Source organism: Sminthopsis crassicaudata, chromosome 5, assembly GCF_048593235.1.
Source record: "Sminthopsis crassicaudata isolate SCR6 chromosome 5, ASM4859323v1, whole genome shotgun sequence".
Classification (NCBI taxonomy): domain Eukaryota; kingdom Metazoa; phylum Chordata; class Mammalia; order Dasyuromorphia; family Dasyuridae; genus Sminthopsis; species Sminthopsis crassicaudata.
In genome coordinates, this window is record NC_133621.1 from 49,709,531 (window position 1) to 49,728,436 (window position 18,906).

General features: G+C 33.4%; 1 protein-coding gene across 8 annotated transcripts in view; it reads right to left on the reverse strand.

Annotated features, from left to right (window-relative positions):
• ADAM22 (ADAM metallopeptidase domain 22) overlaps positions 1-18,906 on the reverse strand; it is a 265,301-nt gene that overhangs the window by 31,582 nt on the left and 214,813 nt on the right. For all 8 annotated transcript variants that reach the window (XM_074266617.1, XM_074266620.1, XM_074266619.1 and 5 more), the window contains exons 21-26: positions 16,745-16,850; positions 11,015-11,134; positions 9,457-9,625; positions 6,439-6,553; positions 3,491-3,581; positions 2,675-2,692 (exon numbers count right to left, since the gene is read on the reverse strand). In XM_074266617.1, coding sequence (XP_074122718.1) covers positions 2,675-2,692; positions 3,491-3,581; positions 6,439-6,553; positions 9,457-9,625; positions 11,015-11,134; positions 16,745-16,850 — 619 coding nt within the window. The remainder of the gene's footprint in view (positions 1-2,674; positions 2,693-3,490; positions 3,582-6,438; positions 6,554-9,456; positions 9,626-11,014; positions 11,135-16,744; positions 16,851-18,906) is intronic.

An 18,906-nucleotide genomic window follows, 5' to 3' on the forward strand; every position in this document is an offset into this window, starting at 1 on the left:
AAGGGAGACAAGCTTTGCTTCAGAATAATAGTGACATTTCTGTATCCCTTTAGGATGTAAACAGCATCTTAACCATCTTCTCCAAATCCTAGTTCTCCTTGCAACTTTAGAATTAATGCATGCATTCAGATTCAATAGCCACAGACAAGGAAGGGAGGAGGTGATAGAGGTTAGGGTGTACTGAAATAAACATGATACACATCTGTGGTTGAGCCCAGAGGGGTCCTCAAATTGGAACCAGACCCAAGAGCTCACTGAATATCACGATTGACTGCTGAATTTCAGGAAAATAGAAAGAGAAGATTCTTAGTGAATAAATTCCTTACCTTGATAATGTAGTAAGGGGGTATGGAGAAGCTATAAATGATTTGCTCCAGAATTTTCTTTGTGTCAGCTATTTGTATATTTTAATGTTATATGCAAAGCATTTCATATACTAAAAAGCATTATATAAATGCTAGCACTCATTGTTGTTATTATTATCTTTGTTTTATACATATATTCATTATATTATGTCCTTTCATGGTGGGAAAAATGGAATTTGCTTAGGAACATTTATACTATCATTGGCCTAGATATCAAGTGAACCTTAATTTAAGTTCTAGAATTAGTCTTAAACTTAATCTACTAATGAACTATACTAATTAAACTAATTAACTTTACTAACTTTAGAAAACCTCCTTGGAAATAATGTCTATTATTTGGATTCAGTGGTCAATGAAGCAGCTTTTAAATGTCAGGCATTTTTTTTTTAATGAAAAGAAAAAGAAAACAACAAAACCAGTTAAAGTAATCTTTGCCTCTTGCCTGTTCTCCACAACTTGCAAGACATCTGAGTGCAGAGAGGCAGATGGTTTCTACTAGGAATGAAAATAAGGAGTGGAATAAGGAGAGTGTGTTTGAGTAACCTAGTTCTGCCACATTGGGCAAATCTCTGCTTCCTTATCTCTAAAATGGAGATAAAAATATTTGCACTGCCTACCTCATGGGATTGTCCTGCAGTTCAAATTAGATGATGCACATTTAATATTAATACAAGGGTCACAAACTACATTGATTAGGGTTGATACATTCCAATCTTCTTCCTACCATTCTTCTTGAGATTCAAACAATATTATGTATGTAATGAACAGTAAATAAGCATCTTCTTATAGATTTTCCATATATAATTTCCAAGACTCTCTGGTATTTGTTTAATTTTAAAAGCACTGAGAAAGGAAAATCATGAAAGTGATTTAATTTTTAAAAGTTCAGAGAATTTCAAAGAATGAAAAAGGTGAAGAGAAAATTTGTCTAAGACCTGATAAGGTATTAATAACATAGGTTATACTTTATTCATAATACTACCTTAGTAATTTGCTAGGATCAAGGGAGTAGACATGGTCAAATTCTAAGAGAATGTTAAATAATGTGCATTTATGTATATCTTTAAGCAAGCAAATGGTTAAAATGTGAAACATAAACTAAATCTTCCATAAAGTCAAGAAAATGCACATCTCTCATGTCTTGGCGGAAATGGGTACTATGTGGGTGGAATATTATATACACTGTGAAGCATCTCATCTAGTTAATTTTGCAGAATTGCTTTTCCCCTTTTCTCTTTCCTATTTGTTATAATAGGTGACTTTTGGGGTAGAAGAGGGGAAAGGATAGATTCAGAAATATAACAGATGTAAAAAAAAAAAAAGATACCAATATTTTAAAATTAAGTTATCCCATTTTATTGGCACTTTATATTTGGTACAATAAAGTATTTTTAGAGTAATCCTATCAATACCCAGGGTCAATTTGTACTTTAAAATGTGAACTGTGAAATTATTGTGAAACATGAAGCCTACCTTTCCCTCGGGATGCTCATAGGCTCTCATGTGTCAAAGTGCTTTTGGCTTGTCCAAATTAGATTACTGGCCTGCAGACTTAAGTAATCTACACATAAAACATTCATTTCTATTGAAAGTATGAGCAGAGATCAGCAAAAAGTTTTGTGAGTGTCTGAATATTTCCTTGAGAGCAATATTGTCCCCAAAGCAAATTTAATCATCTCTAAGTGGAAAATGATATTAATAAAAGAGGAAAAAATTCTTTTCAGAAGGACTTTCATAAAAGGAAGCTGACAAATATAACTAAAAATGTAGTGTTACTATGAAAAAATAGATAAATGTCAAAAATGCAAATACAAGAGCAAGTCAATTTCCAGAGCTTTTTTCAATATAAAAATTTTAAAATAAGTTTCTATTAAAGTCCTTTTATTAGTCACACAAAATAGAATATATACTAGTTTTAATATGAAAGGAGAAATTCATAGAATCATTTAACCACTAAAATGTGAGATAGCTATTTTAAAAAAGGAAACTTTCTAACAAAACTAAAGTTAAAATTTAAAAATTCAATATCTCTTTAAGATGAAAGCACTTTACCTATAGCAAAACTAAAATTTTAAAGTCAGGAAAAAAGGGAAATTGAACTGAAATCTCTATGGCTCCTTCTAGCTCTGACATTCTATGATTCTATGATTCTATGAAAACATTAAAAACAATCTTAATTTCCAGGTTATTTTTACATTAGATAATAAAATGTACACTCTTCAAAGATAGAAATTAGGATGAAAAGACTCTTTTAGGATTTAAACCTTTTTTTTTTTGAATAGCATATTTGGGTTATTCTTACCACATACCTCTGTTCTCGATAATTTCTTTCCGTTGATGAAAGGAGGAAAAAGACAACAACAATAATAATTAGTTATGTATGTGTCTAGATCAGGGAGGACCCTATTCATAATTGTAGTGTTCTGCTACTCTTTAGAAGTTTTATATAAGCAGGCTTTAAGTCATAGGATTTTATAATTCATGATATACACATATACAGACACAATTTAGGAACATCACTATGGGAATCTTGCCAATGAAAAGTTAGTATTTGTCTGTATTCTTCCCTCACACACAGACATATACACTGTATGTGATGATGATCTTCTCCCCTCCAATTCTCACTCAAGCAAGATGAATTTCCATATAAAAATAAAGAGTCGGGACTAATTAAACTTAGAATACTACAAATTAACATTATCTATGTTGTATTATATTTTCATTTATTTTGTTAAACAATTCCCATGGACTCCTAGATATGAATTTGATACCTCTAGACTTGATAACTACGAAGGATCTTTCTAATTCTAGAGTTTATGAACACTGAGCTATCTTTGGTATCCTAAAAGAAATAAGTGACTACGTTTGGGTAAATATATCTCATAGACACAAAGGCATAACATTTACATTAATTCTCATTCACTCTGATTTTTTGAAAATTCCACAGAAATCTTTATAAGAAAGAACATGTCACAAAAATAAACAAACAACATCATTTCTCCAAATGGGTTGGGAATGACAGGCCATATTCACTTATGTAATGGTATTAAACTTAAAATTTTTACTTTCACTTAAAGCTATATAAAGTATAGAAAACATTAACAAAACTAAGAAATGTCACTTACTTGTAACCCCATGCAGCTATTCCTAATATGAGAGCCAGCACCAAAATGGTGCCAGTAATTATCCCTATTATGATATTTGTGCCGGCAACACCTGTAAAAAATTAGTGAAGGTTATTCAATATAATATAAATATCTAAACTAAGAAGTCTTCCAAATGTTATTCTGAATAATTCCCAATGCACAAGTACAGAGAAGACCCTAAATCTTGCATTGTACATTAGCCATCATAGTTCATGACTATATAAGGAGAAAGAATGAATCCAAATGAGGAAACTGAGTTTTTGAATCACTCATGGATATCATATAACCAAAGATATTATAATAAGCCAAAATCTACCTGAGTTTGAATCCTTTCTCTGATACCTATGTGACTTTGGAGAAATCTCTTAATCCCTCTGTATCTTGGTTTCTTCATCTATGAAATATGAAGTTTGGATTAAGTGAGTTCTAAGGACTCACTAAGGACTCACATGTAGGGCATGTTTGTAAATCTTTGTTCTTCAGTTGTAAATCTTTGATTCTCTGCATCAACCTTTGAAACACCTTTCTTTCATCAATCCAAGTGGAAGAAATCCATGAAAAGATAGTTATTGTTATTGGTCATCCTTCATTCTCAAAAGGACTAATAACTTTAGAAGGATGATGTTTGGACTTGAAAATAAACTAGATTTAAGTCAGATGAGACTGTTCAAAGACACCAGCCTCACTCTGCCCTCCACAATCATGGCAATCCAGTGGTAAGACAGACCAAGATGATTGACAATGGCTTGGAGATGGTCTTTTTTAAGCTAATATCTTTCCCGTTCGTCTGAGGCAATGTCCATTCAGTAATTAAAGGCTAAAAATTATCTACCTGTTTTCACAAAAGTATCAGTCTGGGAGGGGACGATTGAATATGGTCTTTGATGTGATCTAAGCTAATCCCTTCCTTGGTGGGACAGGACTGGCTCTAAGAGGGAGGCTGAGAAAAGAAACTCAGATTCTTTGTGTCTAATGTCAATGTAGCATCTGCCCAAGCAAAAATTGCTATTTGAAATCAAGCTCAGGAAGAACATTGCCTTTTTTTTTTTTTTTTTTTTTTTTTGGTAATAATAAGCACTATTTATGTTATGCTTAAAGGTTTGCAAAACATTTCACACCCATTACTTCCTTTAAGCGTCACAATAATCAAGCAAGAGATACTTTAAGTATCATTACTCCTATTTTACAGATGGGGAAACTGATTCAGATGGAGGATTTGAATCTAAATCTCTCTTGACAAAACCAGTCCTTCACCTAGTATGCTGTTGCTCATTCTTTGAAATCTGAGCACATTTGTCATCTAGCCTATTTATTTTTGCAGACAATCTTATTTTGCTGCCTCTTACAAGCTTGTAGATCTTTTCAATAACAGTCTGAGTGCCTTGGGGGCAGAAAGTACACTTGCTTGGTACATCATAGAGTGCTTAGCAAAGTGTTCAGTACATAATAGATAATCACAGAATTATAATGGAAAAGAACATAGGATAAAAGACATGGTTTCTAGCCCTGGTTCTACCATTTAATAGCTTTTATGACTTGGGATAAAGCAATTCTCTTTGAACCTCAGTTTCCACATTTATAATATAATTAATAGCTTTCAGACTTCCTTAGAGCTCTATAATTTATTTAATTCTATAAACCTTTAAAATTGAATTTTAGAATAGGTTCCATAATTCTGTTGTAAACAGATTATATTTTCATATCCATAAACTATGAGTCTTACCCAAAGGGAGAAAGAATTGTATTTGCATCCACAGGGCTTATAGTAGGCTCAATATTTGCTGGTGTACCCACAGGGCCTGGCACATAGTAGGCACTTAATGGTTGCTTGTTGGTTTGTTTATGCATTTATTTATTTTGGTCTATTGGTTGAAGGAGAGAGGCTGTTGAGGGATTAGAAAGTACATGACTTCTCTCATCATTTGGAAGGGAGAAAACTTTTGGTCCCTTAGGCAACATTTCCTTCAGTTAAGTATTCATGTACTAAAAGGTACCAACACATCTGGAAAGGGTCCATTCACCACCATTAAATGCTTAGCTGCATTTCTTTTTTTCTTTTTTTTTCCCCTGAGGCTGGGGTTAAGTGACTTGCCCAGGGTCACACAGCTAGGAAGTGTTAAGTGTCTCAGACCAAATTTGAACTCGGGTCCTCCTGAATTCAAGGCTGCGCCACCTAGCTGCCCCCTTCTTTTTTTTTTTTCTTAATAGCTATCTTCTCCTCAAATCTCATTTATGCAACAATATATAAAATACCTAGTACATACCAGACACTGTCCTAAGTTCATTTCCTCACAATTTCTCTTTGGTAAAATAGGAAGGCTATAAAGCAGACTTTACAGTTCTTGTCAGAAAATTTGGAGGTGCATATGAAACTTCCCCCCAAATAGTCACAAAATATTGCTTTTTTTGCAGTATTTATCATTATCCATTAATTGATATTTTTATATTATACAGTGAGCTCTTCAAGAGCATAGACTATTTCATTTTTAACCTTTTTTGTATCTCTAATGCTCAGCACATAGTTGGCACTTAATTAGTGCAATATAATTGATTGATTCTCTCAATAAAAGCCCTTCCTGGCAACAAATATATATTTAGCAAGGATCACCAATAAAATATAGCACAAAGAAATTTTAGGAGAGATGACTGATCCAGATTAATAACATTCTCATATTATTCAATGTCTGAAAAAATCTCATTTTATGAGTCAGGATTATCCAAAATTAATCTTATAGAACTATTCATCCAATAAACCCTGACAACCAATTATCATTTGAGGATGGTTTTATCAGTTTTGTCGGGTGTAATTAAGTTATATACAAACTGAAGTCACTATAAAATAATAATTTACTTGACAATGTTAAGGCAATATTTTTATCCTCCTGGTTGGAGGACTATAATTCGCTAAGAATAGAGTATGTACTTACCATTGCCAGATAAAGATAAATCCGATTTTGAGCCATCATTGTATGGTAAATAAGTATTACAATCTGCACCTATCCAGTGCTTATTACAGACACATTTTATTTCATTACTGCAAACCTGAAATCCAAAATGTGAACTGAGAATAAAAATCATACAAAACTGATCATAATGCAGTGTTATGAACAACAAAAATTAACAAGATCACATTTATATTTCTTATATCTTTTCCTGATCCTTCATTTCATTCATTGTTTGCCTAAAAAAGTCTACTCTCATTTCTCACTGCAAGTCATTTTCATCTCAACTTACAGAAAACAATAGGGCATAAGAAAAGAACAATGATCATCTCTAGAAGAAATGAAGTAAAATCATGAAATGACAGTTTTGCATTCAGTAATAATATAAATGGAAAAGAATAGAGAAATCTACATAGAAATAAAGCCAGTTCTACGTTATCCATACAAATCTTTCATTAACTCTTAAAGAAGGATCCTTGAAAGGGAAGGTAAGATATTGCCGGACAACAATGTGGAGAGAAGACTCAACTCAAGCTAACAGATTATTAGATGAGGAACAACACTTATTGCTCATTCATTTATCTGAAGGTTTCTGGCATAAAAGCAAAAATGAACTTTTCTCTTCAATACTAGTACCAGATAGAAAACACATATATTGGTAAGAGAACTGGCTCTGGAAGCTGCCTGATGATTACTAACTGTATGAGTTAGTGAAAATCACTTTATCTCCATATGCCTCAGTTTATTCATCTATGAAACAAGGAGGTTGGATTTTAGTTTTAAATCTAAAAACTCTCTCCCCTATTCCTTCTCCTGTGCAGATGGCAAAAGAACTAAGAAGACACAAAGAAAATATCTGAAAATAAAATTAATATGTATTACAAAATCAATATCTATGGCCCAGTTTCTTACACTGTGGTTTGTGGTCCCATATGGGGTCTCATAACTGAATGTGGGGGTCTCACAATTTAATGATCTATTGAGTAAATGTTTGATTTGTATCTATTTTTATATACCTACATAACTGGGATCAGATAAAAATTTCTCGGGTGAAAAGGGGTCACAATTGGAAAAAAGTTTAAGAATCCCTGTTTAAGGAATCCTGAATAGAAAATATAGAATTTAAAAGAAAACAAATCCTGCCCATTTATCCATCCAAAGAAGGCAGAATCCTTTCCAAAAGTTTTAGCCACCACACTCATCTGTGCATTGAATAGAGTGTAGTGAAATCAGGATGGATGTTTAGATTTGCTATTGTGCCATCATTTTAGTCTCATCTAATTCTTTGTGACAGACATTATTTGGGGTTTCCTTGGCAAAGATTCTGGAGCTGGTTCCAGTTCATTTTACAGATGAGAAAACTTAGGTAAATAGGGTTAAGTGACTTGCCTAAAGTCATATGACTAATACATTTTTGAAGCCAGATTTGCTTCCTGGTCTTCCTGATTCCAGACCTGACACTCTATCTACCGCAGCACCTAGCTAAAGTTTTAATACTTTGATGCAAATTGTCAAAACTTCCCATTCACCCACATTTAAGTTTAAGCATCAACTTTATCCCAACCCGAATTATGGAGTACCCATCGCTTTGGATCACCTGTGTCCTTAATTAACATGGATAAGTGTCTTGGAATCAGGACAGAATAAACTTGAATAATTCTTTTTTCTCTACCTTCTCCACCTCTCAATGTTGAATTCAATTTGAGTTCAAATGAACTAAAAGGAAATGTAGCTCAATCCTATTGTTCTATAGATAAATAAACTGAAGTCTGAGTGTTTAAGTTGCTTGCTCAAAACCACACATTTCACTGACCGAAAGTAATTTCTCCTAAATTCCTCTGTAGAAAAAAATGAGAGCTCTCCTCTCAGAGGGGTGAATCAGCTAGACCTTTTCCAGGCCTGTGGCCCACCATATATGTCAGGGTTACACAATGGTTTCTAAGACAGTAAATCACGGTGATACTTCTCTGCATATCTCTTATAAACACACATAGAATTGTATAGAACTGAAATAAATATATAGTTTGCTTATTCCAAAACAATGGTGCAGGAAACTAAAATAATTAATTGATCAATCAAAAACACATCTTCATTGCACCTAAATCTCAGTTACATGGCTATAAGAATGAAAATGAACCTTGTCAAATTCTTTCTTTCTATTCATTATTAAAAAATATTTGCCAGAACCATTGTTATCTTTTTCAATCCCATTTTAGCTTATAAAACTTTGTCTCCTACTTCATTTAAAAAAGAAAAAAAAAACAAATGTTAAAGCAAATCAGATTTTGTTAATATGAATGAGAAAGGAGAATCAGAAATTATAATTAAATAAAATCATTTTTACTTCTTTTTTCCCCTACATTTCCAACAATAGTCATCGTTATGGTTGTAATTATTGTTCAGTCAAGTCCAATTTTTCATTACCTTACTTGAGATTTTCTTGGAAAAGATACTGGAGTGTTTGCCATTTCCTTCTCCAGCTTATTTTACTAATGAGGAAACTGAGGGAAACAGGATTAAGTGTCTTGCTCAGAGTCACACAGCTAGTAAATGTCTGAGACCAAATTTGAATTGAGTTATCCTGACTTGTCTACTGCATCACCTAGTTGCTCAATAGCTCTGGTCGAAGGAAACAATTTAATTTAACTTGACATACAGTATATTTAATATGCTACTTAGTGATATTTTCAATAACTAGTTTGTTTCATAGAATTAGGAAAAATAATGGGTTTAGAATTAGTCATATTTTAGAGAGCAAAGCTTCTTAAACTGTAGGTTGCAACTCCATATTGGGGTCATATAAATTAATGTGAGGGAAACAAATTTAAGAAACCCTGAATTTGAGTTCAAATGAACTAAAAGGTAATGTAGCTCAATCCAATTTTATAGATAAATAAATTGAGGTCTGATGGTTTAAATTACTTATCTAAGACCACATATTTCACTGACAAAAAGTAAATACATAATTCACATTAAGATAGAGTAAAGAATATAGAAACATACCCCATGTCCTGAACAAATAGCATTTTCTTTTTTACTCAAGCAGGTACTGAAGTTGAAAGCAGCGGTGGGGAGACACCTACGTTCTAGGCACATCATTTCAGGGCCACATGGCGTCCCATCTTCAACATAGCCAAGATCTATCTCTTCTTCAAGCTTAACATGGCCACCACTACAGGTAAGAGAATATTTTCTAAAAATTAGATATGTCATGGAGTAGATTTTTAAAAAATATATACACATTTTTCTTTAATTGATTTTGAAACCATCTTTGTAAACTAAATGATGATTAATATCACAGCATATGTATTATTTAGTCTCCGAAAAGCAGTAGAATGAAGAATGGTGTTACATCTTTATATCTGTAAAAGCATGACAGCAGCTTTATCTTTAAATTGCTTGGCAAGGTAATCAATAAGAACAGTACATTCCAATAATTGATATAAAAAGTGCAACTACATTTCTAGCTCATTTTTGTCACCTAAGGCCAAGTCTGTCACAATTACTACTCAAGATGAAATTCTAATCCTATAACCAAGTGGGTTAGTTAAGATCACTTTCAGTTTTAGTATTGAGGGTGAGAGGGTTTTATAAAATTACCTTTTTCTTGTTTTATTCTGTAAATTAAAAAACCTTTAAAAATAAATAAAATTACATTTTCCAAAGAAATTTCTGTATTCACAATATTATATTCTATATGGAATAATTACAGAGATTTATGGTTGTAAGATTGCTATTCAATGTAATTTCATACTTAAGGGGTCAATAATTTAATTGGTATAGTTATTTCCTTTATGATCACAGATTCTAATCCTTCTATAAGTTAGTAGGTGAGGAGAACTTAATCTGGAGTTCTTGAACTTGTTTTCTTAATATTTTGATAACTCAATTTTTAATATAATTATTTTCTCCCAGTCTGTTTGAATTTGAATAATGGCCCCTTGAACATTGTTTTGGGGTTTTATTTTTAATAAATATTATTTGAATTTTATATTTAACACATAAACTTAATAAATAATAAATAACAATTCTATTTTTCATGAATAATTATTTTCTTCCACTAAAATTCAATTTCCATTAGCCTCGTTATGTAATGGAGATATTCTCAAAAGTCATGGCAACAGAGCACAAGTTTTAGCAGATACTACCATGCTGGTAATCATGAAATTTGAGAGCCAACCATGTCATCCACTCTTAGAAGAAGGAAATTCTTTCCATAATGTGTCCAACCACTGGATGCTCAATTTCTCCTTAAAGACCTCCAACTTGGAAGCCTTTGAGAATGTTGTAAGTTCAAGGCTATTGATGTGTTGCCATCTGGGGACCAGTCTGAGTGAACAGTGTAGCCCTAGATGATGAAATTTTTTGGCCATATTAATTAATGAACTCATTTCCTAAAGGCATGGAAGGAAGTGATCAGCAATGGCCTGAGCGGTACCAACACTCATCAAATAGCCCTTCATTTAAATCATTGACGATCATGGGGATTCCAAGGCTCTGGGTAGGAGGGAAGAAGCAGTACAGAGTTTGCTTTTCATAGGGTGGTAATCGTGGTACTTACCTGCAATTTAATGTCCTTCCCTGCTGTACCACTAAAGAGGATGTGATTTCCCCGTCTAGCTCACCAAGCCTTGGAATGTTACCGATGTTGGTACATAGGAGGTAACCACAAAGTACATCCCTAAATCAACAGAGTACACAATTGTTTACTTCACATACAAAGTGATTGGGAAGGTTAATCTTACCTTAGCAGCATGGATTTAGCTATTTAAAGCGATGGCTGATCACTTATGTGGAACATTCCAATTTAGAGAAAAGATATTCTTATGACACTGCTGTATTGGGAATGGTCTTCAGTCAAATCCTAACAAAATAAATCAGGCCAGAATACTCTATTTCTTTTAACAAAAGGCAGTGTAGTATATTGGTTAGAGAGATGGCCTCAGTCTCAAATTGACCTGGATTCAAATTCTGCTGTGATACATACTGGCTATATGACCCAGAACCATCACCTATCTCTCAGTGTTCTAGGTCCCAGCTTTTTAAATTGTGGTTTGTGAACCCATATGGGATCATGTAACTGAATGTGGGGGTCACAAAATTATCAGTAACTATTTGATTTATATACCTACTTTATATATTTATATACCCAGGGTCATATAAAATTTTCTCAGGTGATAAGGAAACATGAGTGGAAAAAGTTTAAGAAGCTGTGGTCTAGGGGCAGCTAGATGATATAGTGGATAAAGTACCTGGAGTTGGGAGCAACTGAGTTCAAATGTGACCTAACACATACTAATTGTCAAGTCATTTAATCCAATTCTTCACCAAATAAATAAACAAACAGATAGGTAGATAGACAGATGAGAGATAGATAGATGGATGGATGGATAAAGTCCCGGTCTAGGCCAGAGGCGTAAAGCACAACCAGCCAGCTTTCAAGTTTTTTGCTTTATGCACTTCACTAAATTGTTCAGTCAATGAATTTATCCTTCCCACATAAGACTTCTAAGCAGCAAAATTTCCATCCACATGAACTTATCAATAGAAGCAGTTCCTTTTTAAAGTAAGAACCTTAGGAAGAGTCCTGTTTGACAATGAACAATTATATCTTGCCTTCCACTCTGAGTATTAAAGAGCTTTCTTTGTTGTTTAGTCTTTTTCAGTTGTGTCCAACTCTTTATGAGCCCATTTGGTGTTTTCTTGGCAAAAATACTGGTAGTTTGCTATTTTCTTCTCTAGCTCATTTTACAGATGAGGAAACTGAGGCAAAAACAGCTAAATGACTTGTCCAGGATCATACAGGTAATAAATTTTTTACTCTAGATTTCAATTCAGGGATTTCTGACTCCAGGCCTGGCACTCTACCCACTGTATCATTTAGCTGCCCTCCCCATATTAAAAAGAAGCTTATATATAATTGTTTTTTTATTTATTCCTACAGAATCACAATGTCACTTATTTAGTTTCCTTTACTCATTATTTATAACTTTCTGCTTTCATTGTAAAATTATATTTTTATACTTAAAGAAAACTTTCACTATTCTGCTCCATTGGAAATAGCATCTAAAATATTCTGTATATTTAATGAATTTTCAGTTTTAATCCTGATGATGTTAACATAACAATGTGAGATTTTGACATTAATATTTATCTTGAAGATTGGGGGATAAAACAGCAAGGATAAATGTGAAAAATTAGGCATCATCATATAGAATAAAATATAAAACCTTGGATATCATCAAGCAAAAAAATCCTAAAAACTCTACTTACTCAGCCTGATTTTTTTCTATTTATGCAAAACAAAAGTCCCTATGACACTTATGGAAATCTTTAATATTCAACCCTCCACAAAAATTATTCCTTCATTCAGTAAATACTAAGTATCTTTTATAGTTAAAGGATTATCCTTGATGCCATACATTATTTTTAAATTAAATTTTATTTTATATCCATGTAGATCTGACATCTTTTTCTTCTCTTCCCCTCCCACTGAGAAGGCAAGAAAAATAAAACCCTTGTTACAAACTTTATAGTCAAGGAAAATACCTTCATTGGCCTTGATCAAACCAAACCAAATACATCTCAGTCTGTATACTGAATCCATCATCTCTCTAACATGAGTCCTCTGGAAGCAGATTTGTTTGCTATATTGATAGGGTTCCTAAATCTTTCAAAGTTGTTTGTCTTAACAATATTTTAATTACTATAAAAATTGTTCTCCCAATTCTGCTCACTTCACTCTGTATCAGCTTATATACCTTTATAGAGATTTCTCTGAATCCACCCTCCTCACCATTTCTCACAGTATTCCATCATAGTCATACAATATAACTTATTGAGTCTTTTCCTAATTGATGGGTATCTTCCTAGTTTCTAATTCCTTGCCATCATGAAGAGCTAATACAATGCATTATTAATGTTCTAGAGAGAGTACTTGCCTTTAAGTGATTTAGAATGGAGAAGAAAGGGAGAGTGGACATATGTATCTTAGATTATAACACAAGGTTTTTCTTAATGTTGTTCAGTTGTTTCAGTAATGTACAACTTTTCCTGACCCTATTTAGTGTTTTCTTGGCAAATATACTGAAGTAGTTTGGCATTTTCTTCAGTTTATTTTACAGATAAGGAAACTGAGGCAGAGTCAAGTAACTTGATCAGGAACACACAACTAATAAGTAGACGAGGAAGAATTTGAACTCAGTTCTTTTTGCCCCCAGACTCTCTTCACTGTAGAATAAGGTAGTATGTGACAATTACCAAAATAGGAACAGGGAATACCTCAAAAAGGGGAGAAATTACTTTTGACTGCAACAGTCTTGGAAGGCTTTACAAAGGAGGCAAAATTGAATTAACCCTTGATGGATAAGAAGGATTTTAATAAATAGATGGAAGAGGGTATGAGAGAGAAGAGCATTCTACACATGTTATCTTTATGCTCTCCAAAAGTTCTTGAGGCATGTTCAGAAATACAAGAAATCTAATTCATCTAGAGTCTACTATGGAAGAAGCTTAAAGATTATGGAAGGACTAAAATGCCAGGCATTTGTCCTCTATTAAGGTCTTTAATGAAAGCTCTTGAATAGAACAACATGATTAAAGCAGTGATTTAGATAGAGTAAATCACAAAAAATAAAGATTGTGTTAACCTCAAGTAGGCATCTTCATGACTGCACTTTTTTGCTTAGAAAACCATAAATCAAGACTATCTAGGTTTTGCTATATTTTTATTTATTTTGTAAAATATTTCCCAGTAACATTTTAATCTCATTCTGGTCACACATGGAAGTTTTAGCAGGCCATATGTATGGCACCTCTGGTATTTGGATGATTTGGTTAGAGGTAGGGGAAGGGGAGAAAAGACAAGGAGATTAATTATGAGGCTATTGAAATCATTTAAACAAGACACAATAAAAAACTTGAACTACACTAGGGACAGGATCAGTAAAAAGGAAGGATCTCTCCTCAAGAATTTATGGGATAGGTCATTCTAGTGAGATACATGAACAAAGAGTCAGCTTCAACCCTTCATTCCATAACAACAAGAAATACATCAAATAAAGTGAACAAACAAAAATAACAAAAAAAGAGAAAAGAAAAAAAGATATAAAGAAAAACTAGAAATAAAACCAGAAACAAAAGAATTGAACAAACATAAAAGAGTCTTGAACAAATATTTAATAAAATCTACAAGGTATAATAAAGTAAGTAGAAACCTCAGGAAAAAGGAATGGTTCTGAAACAACAACTATATTCTTAGAGATGCAAAAGAATAATCACAAAAACCTGAAGTATTATTTTCAAGTGCTTTTTTGTGTTCAATTGAGGAATAAAAAGGCAGATTCTAAATGAATATAAAAGAAATATATATTTTTAATTAGAAGAGCTTCTAAAGTAGAATGGAAGCATAATATAAGAATTAAAGGAAAAGATAAAGAGGAATATTAGCACTCTTAAAAATTCGAAAAATCATAACTGACAATTTATAGTAGGAGGCAAAAGATATTAATAAAACAGTATTCTATATAAATGGCACAGAGATAACAAAAATAAAGAGATGAAGTAATAAATAGCTAAGCAAAACTGGAGCACATGAAGCCTCTATGAATTATAGCAACAGAAGATGTGGAAGACAAATCTGAGAGAAAATTTGAGAATTACTGGTTTCTCAGAACTAAAGAACATAAATGTAATATTTCAGGAAATCCTGGCTACATTGTTTATAAATATTGAAAAAGAGAGCAAAATTTAGATAGAGAGGAACTTATTAGAGAGGAATATCAATTTTAATTTACCTAAAAATGCAATTTCCACATTCTGAGTTCAGTTTTAAGTATACAAGAAATAACAATTTACATTTCAAAGAATAAGCAAGAAATAAAAATTTACATTTCAAGGAATATCAGTTCAAATTATGGAGAACTACACATAAATAACAAAAAAAATTAAAGAAAAAGCTAGAAATATGATATAATTAACAGAAAAGAAAGTCTGTTTGCATTCTAAAATAATATTCTACAAAGTGGAGTATATTTCTACATAAAAGAAAATGAATCTTTGATAGTAGAACATATTTTCAAATGTTCCTTTAAAGAAAAACAGAATAACAGGACTTTTGAAATGCAAATTCAATGAAGAAAAGAAATATCATAATAATGAAAATTTCACAGAATCATGAAAAACTTCCTTCTGTAGAAGGAAGAAAATAAAGCCAAAGGAAAACAATACACAATGATTATAAGAAAGTAAGTGAAAATGAAAATCAGCAAAATTCAATGCAAAGATGATAGATTCTGTTACTAAATGGCTAAAGTTAATTTATACTATCTTGATGTTAATGATCATCAAATTGTAAAAGTAGACAGTGAAATGCAGCAAGTTGATTCAGGGATTCTATTAGGCAGTTTTATTCAACTATATTTGGAGACTGTATTTTGTCAAGAGTGCCACTGAATATCAAAACAAAATGTTATCAGTATAATAAGAAATAGAGAAAGGAAAAAATAGGAAAGGACAAATATGAAATTAATAAGGAACAGTCAATAGGACTTTGACAAGGAAAAAGAAAAAAAGAGTCAAAAATGATTCTGAGTAACTAAGAATATGAAGGAGTTAATTCTGAGTAGGATGGTGCTGAGCTCAGTTAAGGTATGAGATTTATTGAGTTTGTGATACCATCAAGATATTTAGGGAATTTTCTAAGAGATAGTTGAAATGTGAGAATAGAGTGTAGGAGAAAGGTTAAAGCTAGAATTATATGATCAAGGACACAAGGTCTAAATATACCCCCACTGGTTTAAGGGAACTGTGAAAATTGCTTCCATTCCCTCCCTAATCCATCCTATTATCTAGATTTGAACTCAGGTCTTTTTATTCCAAGCCCCAGGCCCATCATTCTAACCAAGACAGCACCCAGTTATTTCCATCTGATCCTGATAATTGAGAGACGTTTTAGTAGGGTAGGATCCTCAGCTACGGACATCATGGGCAAGGAAGGAGAGTCTTAATGTTTTAAATATGTCTTAATATGTCTTAAATGTCTTAAATATATCTAAAAAAAATGTAATTTCCTGTTTTTAAATGCTAAGAAAGGACTCAAGCTATATATGTACAAGCCCAATCCATACATGGTTCAATAATCAGATAAATTTAGATTGCTTCTATATTGCTTTCTGTGGTTCCAGGAAGAGTCCAGAAACAAAAAAAAGAAGTGAAAGAACAAGATTCTTTTCTACCAAAATACAAAACTAATAGTTGAATAATAAATTCAGAAAATGTTTCTCCAACTTACTGTTTGTTGCACTGAATCCAAGTGTCTTTGTCTCTCCCACAGTTGCCTTTCTCGGTCCCTTCAATATTCAGTTTTTCATAGCAGTATTTATCAGAAGCAGTAACTTCTGAAAAAGAGAAGTGATTTTCTTTAGCAAATAAGGGCAGATGCAATTTTTTTTTAGCTCTGGTGCAAAGGGAAATGTAGTCCTATAGAATTACACCAATTGTTGGGCTACTAATTCTAAAGGTTTTGAGAAACATGGCAATACTAAAAAAATGCTCCTCAGACATCATTTGTGGCTAATGCTCATTTTCAAGTGGAGATTAGTGTGTGTGTGTGTGTGTGTGTGTGTGTGTGTATCTCAACTGGAAATCTGCAAAATAAAATAAACACAGACCTAGAATAGACATCTTGCCTGGCAAAGACCTCCACCTGAATTTCATGTTTTAGTGAAAAAAGTGAATCCTCAAGTTCTGAAGAAGTCTTGATCCTTACTAAGTATTAGGACCCAGAGAAGTTGAAAGAAATAAAGTCTGCCATGATGAAAATATGTTTGGAAGATGCAGCCATAAAATTTGAATATTTAAAACTTCAAATTTGCTAAGGACAACAAAATTGTTTTAGAATGAGGGAAAACAAGACTTTCTAGAATATGAAAATTAAACATGTCCTGATAAACTACAAAATAATTTTGAAATTCAGAAATCTAGCAAAACCTTCATCCATTGATCAAAGGAATATTCTCAACACATTTGCCAGGTTTTAAGCATATCCCAAACTTCTGGGTGAAATGGCTTCCTAGTATGCTAAGAAGGAAGGTTAATTCCTAGAGTTGTAGTTTCAGGAGCAACTTCAGAAGGCTTCAGCTGTACGGAAAGCATGGCCCCCCTCAGAAGTTCAGGCAGAGACCAGATGACCACACCTCCAAAACCTTCCTGCTTCTGACAGTCCACTCTACTCTCAGCCAGCTCAGCTTGTTGAGAAATGTATCTAGGTATTGTATAGAAATTTACCCCATCCAACATACTCATGCCCACTGGTCTTAGTTTCTTTTCGGTGGAATAACACAAACTATTTACTATTCCTTCCAAAAACTTGGAGATTAGCAGCCAAATCCCTGGTAAAGTTCTCTTTTTCAGGCTGATATTAGTCTTATCCCCTATCACTATAATCTGTTAAGAGCCTACTCAAATGTAAGATGTTTATTAATTTTGCGGGAAGGGGATACTGTGACATAGGAAGATAAGCACAGTACTTCAGCTGATGTCCTTCTGGGTCTTTGCCTCTTGGTAAGGTTAATTGTTGTTCAGTCCTGTCTGATTCTGCAGGACATCATTTGGGGTTTTCTTGGGAAAGGCAATGAAATGTTTTGCCATTTCCTTCTTTAGCTTCTTTTACAAATGAGGAAACTGAATCAAACTGCTTTAAGTGGCTTGCCCAGGCTCACACAGCTGAAGAGCGTCTGAGGCAGAACTGAACTCAGAAATATGAGTCCTCCCGACTCCAGACCCAAAATTCTGCCCACTGTGCCATATAAGCTGCTATCAAGTGAAACATGGCCAGAACCTCTTCTAAAACTGAACATTTTAAATAGAAATTAAGATTTTTAAACTCTGGTCTCAACACAAAAGACACATTTTCTCTTCTGAAAATCTCAGATACCTGGGAGTGAAATACATGTGTCTGCAAGGAAGGCACTTTGAAAATTTTATATAGGTGAGGTATGATAATCACACTGGCATAGGAAGTCAAGAAAATAGTAAAGGGCTGGCAAATGTGTGTGTGTGTGTGTGTGTGTGTGTGTGTGTGTGTGTGTGTGTGTGCGCGTGTGTCTGTCTGTGTGTCTGTGTCTGTCTCTGTCTCTCTTCATCTCTGTCTCTGTCTCTCTCTCTGTCTCTGTCTTTCTCTGTGAGTCTCTCTGTCTCTCTCTCTGGGTGTCTGTCTCTCTGTGTTTTTCTCTTTCTCTGTATTTCTTTTTATGTCTTACTTTTGCTGATTCTCTCTCTGGGTCTCTCACTCTGTGTTTGTCTCTCTCTGTCTCTCTGTCTCTGTCTCTCTCTCTGTCTCTCTCTCTCTCTCTCTGTCCCTCTCTGTCTCTCTCTGTCTCTCTCTGTCTCTGTCTCTGTCTCTCTCTCTCTCTCTCTCTCTCTCTCTCTCTCTCCCCCCCTTCCTCACACCCC